Consider the following 4597-nt stretch of genomic DNA (forward strand, 5'->3'; position numbering starts at 1 on the left):
TCTGATTTCTGGCAGAGGGCAGAACCATTTAGTATATGGAGCATAGGCAATGAGTTGAAGACCTTTATTGTCCGTAGTGGTTTGAAAAAACCACCAAGGAGATTTGCGTTAAAGCTAGCAGACCAGGATTTGCCTGGGGGGACTGATAACATGGTCATTCATGCTGAAATTGGGACTTTTTCTGCTGCACTTTTTGATGACTACGGGGGACTGGTAAGAAAACCAAATAAATATGTGTGGCATATTTATCTGCGCAAAAATAATGGTGTATCTATGTACTTTGCAGATGGTTCCATTGGTTAACATATCTTTGAACAATATAAGTTTTGGATTACTTGGCAAAACCGGCTACACAAATTCAACCATCAACTTCTCCTTAGCTGCCAGGTCATATAATGATAAATATGAAGCATGGGAGCCTTTCATTGAGCCTGCAGACGGATTTTTAAGGTTTTATTTTTAATACAGTGCCATTTTAAGACTCAGTAGTATAGAAATGTTTATGTCTAAAACCTTTCTGGGAAGCGGGTGATTTGCTCTGTTTATTCTGTTTGTTATATAGTCCGACGAATGTGGAGTATATTTTATATAATGGCTATGTTCCATCGGGTTGCAGGTACCAGTTCAATCCTAGATCCTTCGGTGCGGTTTCTCAGTTACGCTTGACGTCTACAAAGGACTTGAATGTTAATGTCTCAGTTTCAAATGCTAATACAATTATCCAGGCGTATTCTAGTTGGAACAGTCTTAGCAACGTCCATGAATACCATAAAGAGAGAGTGAGAACTTCTCCTTTGGTCCTTGGTGAAGGAGACTTATTTGGTTTTACCTTCTCTTTTAAAGGAGTCATATATTCTTTCTCTCTTGATTTACGTTTGCTACTTCTTACAGGGAGCATTTCCTCTAGTTGACAATGGAAAATCTGTCATTGAGGTGCACCAGAAGAAAAACTATTTCATAATACCACAAAACAAGCTTGGGCAGGATATATATATCAGAGCAACTGAAATCAAAGGATTTAAGGATATTGTAAAGATGCCATCTGGGGACATAAGACCCGTAAAAGTTCCTGTCTTGACCAATATGTTGGATTCTCACCTCAGAGGAGACCTATGCAGGAACCCTAGAATAATGGTTACAGTTATTGTGATTGATGCGCAGGTACCTTTCTGCTTAAAAACAATGATAACATGTGTTGTGGCACCTTTATATACATATTTCTACCTCCCTGGGTCTCTTGCGTCTCCTTTTATTTCCTCTTCTTTTACTTGTCTATGATGCTATAGGAAGGATGAGTTTATTTGATGCCATGTGCTTTCAGTTTCTTTTGTCTTTTATGGCTTGCACCCTTTGTGACTCTCTACTGAGTTTATGAATTAATTTTTTCTACATAGAAGCGTTGCAGAAGGTGTTATGTGGAGTAACCTTGTTTTCTTACATTCGTTTATGATATGTTTGTAGCTTCCAAGAACTTCTGGATTATCTTCTCATCAATACACTGGAATCATACGCTTGTCTCCCAATCAGAACTCCCCAGTTGAATCAGTCCTTCGTCAGCAAAGTGCACGTACTTGTGGAAGTGTCTCAAATATGTTATCCTCTGAGCTGGAACTGGTTAACTGGAGTGAAATATTTTTCTTCAGAATTGAATCTCTGGTATGCTCCCTCCTCCATGACATATATCATCCTTTGTTCACCTAAAACTAATTTGTATCCCCTAAATACTGCTGGATTCTGTTTCTTTTAACGGTCATGGTCCTCTTTTTTGGATTCTCATGTCCATCACCATTCTATTTGTATTTCTACTACTTGTGGTCGCACAAAAAGCAGAAACAGTTTTAATGCATTGCTTATAGCTTGGGAAATCTTAGTTTCTGATGTCGTTGCTTGTACCCTCTCTTGTATAACTTTAGTCTATAACATGTATAATGAGTATTATTTTGACTGGTTTGGCATTCAAGATCAGGGTTGAAGCGGCCTTAACTGTATTGTTCTTTTATTTTCCCAGGAGGACTCTATCTTGGAATTAATAGTGACAGACGTTGGAAAAGGTTCGTTTCTTTAGTTCTTGTGGCTTGTATATCAACGTGCTAATATATCGGAATTGAAGTGTTTCTTTTATTTTTGGTATATAAATCGGTGTTTTGTTTTCACGATTTAGGTGCGACTGTTGGGACTTTTTCGGCTCCTTTAAAGCAGATAGCACGATATATGAAGGACAACCTACACAAGCACAATTATGCCAATGACCTTGTCTGGTTAGACTTGTCTACAACTGAAACCACGGTAAGAAATCCTTAACTTGGCATGTCTTTTGTGTCGGGATTTAGACATCAGTGTGTAGAATATGATAATTTACTATCTTTACATGCATATGTAAAGGATTTCTCGGCTTACTGGGTTCACACATTACGGAGAGTAAAATAAAATGATTTGTGAAATCGGCAATGAATTGCCTTCCGTTCTCCTGCAGGGCATGAACCAAGGGGATCAGAGAAAAAACTGTGGAAAAATAAGATGTGCGATACTGTTGCCAGCAAAGTCTAATGTGGTGGACCAAAGCAAATCCTCCACTGAAAAAAAATCTGGATTTCTTCAAGTAAGTCCTAGCATTGAGGGTCCTTGGACCACAGTGAGGCTGAATTATGCTGCACCTGCTGCTTGTTGGCGGTTGGGAAACGATGTAGTTGCAAGTGAAGTTAGTATGCAGGATGGAAACAGATACGTAAATGTCAGGTCTCTAGTTTCGGTGGAGAACAATACTGACTTCCTATTGGATTTCTGCCTGCAGTCTAAAGTCAATTCAATACCAGATATTCCAATTGGGTTACTGAAATCTGGTGATACGTTGCCGGTTCCCTTGTCAGGATTGGCACAGTCTGCATCTTATGTTCTGAAGCTGAAGTGTGTAATGCCTGATGGTTCTGATGTATATTCTTGGAGTTCTGTAGTTTCAAGGCCAGGGGAATCAGAGACTGCTTGTGAATCAGAGTCTGAAATATCTATATCGGCTCTTGCTGAATCTGAGCACTTGCTATGTTGTACTCAGATAAGCAGTACTTTNGCTTACTGGGTTCACACATTACGGAGAGTAAAATAAAATGATTTGTGAAATCGGCAATGAATTGCCTTCCGTTCTCCTGCAGGGCATGAACCAAGGGGATCAGAGAAAAAACTGTGGAAAAATAAGATGTGCGATACTGTTGCCAGCAAAGTCTAATGTGGTGGACCAAAGCAAATCCTCCACTGAAAAAAAATCTGGATTTCTTCAAGTAAGTCCTAGCATTGAGGGTCCTTGGACCACAGTGAGGCTGAATTATGCTGCACCTGCTGCTTGTTGGCGGTTGGGAAACGATGTAGTTGCAAGTGAAGTTAGTATGCAGGATGGAAACAGATACGTAAATGTCAGGTCTCTAGTTTCGGTGGAGAACAATACTGACTTCCTATTGGATTTCTGCCTGCAGTCTAAAGTCAATTCAATACCAGATATTCCAATTGGGTTACTGAAATCTGGTGATACGTTGCCGGTTCCCTTGTCAGGATTGGCACAGTCTGCATCTTATGTTCTGAAGCTGAAGTGTGTAATGCCTGATGGTTCTGATGTATATTCTTGGAGTTCTGTGGTTTCAAGGCCAGGGGAATCAGAGACTGCTTGTGAATCAGAGTCTGAAATATGTATATCGGCTCTTGCTGAATCTGAGCACTTGCTATGTTGTACTCAGATAAGCAGTACTTCTGGAGATAATAAAAAATTGTGGTTCTGTTTGAACATCCAAGCAACAGAAATTGCAAAGGACATACGTTCGGATCCTATTCAAGATTGGACTCTTGTGGTTAAATCACCGTTTTCTATAGCAAATTGTCTTCCATTTGGAGCTGAGTACTCAGTACTAGAGATGCAAGCCAGTGGTCATTTTATTTGTCGCTGTAGAAGTGTCTTTGGCTCTGGGGAAACTGTGAAGGTGTATAGTGTCGATATAAGGAACAAATTATATTTTTCTTTGCTGCCACAAAGAGGGTGGCTACCAATGGATGTAAGTGTTAGGAAATGAAACCTAGACTCACATCACCTTCAGAATTTTTGTTCCGTTTCATTTATTCCCCCTTGTATATTTATTAGGTTTATTGAATTTGGCAGGAAGCTGTCCTTGTATCTCACCCCAATGGTGTCCCTGCGAAGACAATTGGACTCAGAAGTTCTGCCACTGGAAGGTCTTGTTCTTTCTGTTGAAGTGTTATAATTGTATAAGTTTTCTGGTTTATTTGGTCTCATACTGTTGAATACATGCAAGCAGGGTTGCTCAAGTAATACTGGAACAAAACTACGATGAACAACAAAAAGTTTTGTCGAAGATGATCAGACTCTACTCTCCGTTCTGGTTTTCGATTGCGAGGTGTCCCTCACTTACCCTGAGACTTCTGGATCTGTCAGGGAAGAAGCAAACAAGAAAAGTTGGTCTTCCATTTCGAAACAAAAAGAATGACGACGTAGTCCTGGAGGAGGTAACTGAAGAAGAAATATATGAAGGTCATACAATTGCTTCTACTTTGAATTTCAAACTTCTGGGCCTGTCAGTGTCTATATCTCAGTTTGGCA

At 39.8% G+C, this 4597-nt stretch overlaps 1 protein-coding gene across 1 annotated transcript in view; it reads left to right on the top strand.

Annotated features, from left to right (window-relative positions):
• LOC104727970 overlaps positions 1–4597 on the top strand; it is a 26770-nt gene that overhangs the window by 14879 nt on the left and 7294 nt on the right. Inside the window, 11 exon segments of the mRNA XM_019231860.1 lie at positions 1–213; positions 287–450; positions 617–779; positions 892–1161; positions 1462–1656; positions 2009–2051; positions 2162–2286; positions 2474–3056; positions 3097–4034; positions 4139–4212; positions 4296–4594. The exon segment at positions 1–213 is cut by the window's left edge and continues 6 nt beyond it. Of these exon segments, the coding sequence (XP_019087405.1) occupies positions 1–213; positions 287–450; positions 617–779; positions 892–1161; positions 1462–1656; positions 2009–2051; positions 2162–2286; positions 2474–3056; positions 3097–4034; positions 4139–4212; positions 4296–4594 (3067 nt within the window).

The sequence above is a fragment of the Camelina sativa genome, chromosome 11 (genome assembly GCF_000633955.1).
Source record: "Camelina sativa cultivar DH55 chromosome 11, Cs, whole genome shotgun sequence".
Taxonomy (NCBI): domain Eukaryota; kingdom Viridiplantae; phylum Streptophyta; class Magnoliopsida; order Brassicales; family Brassicaceae; genus Camelina; species Camelina sativa.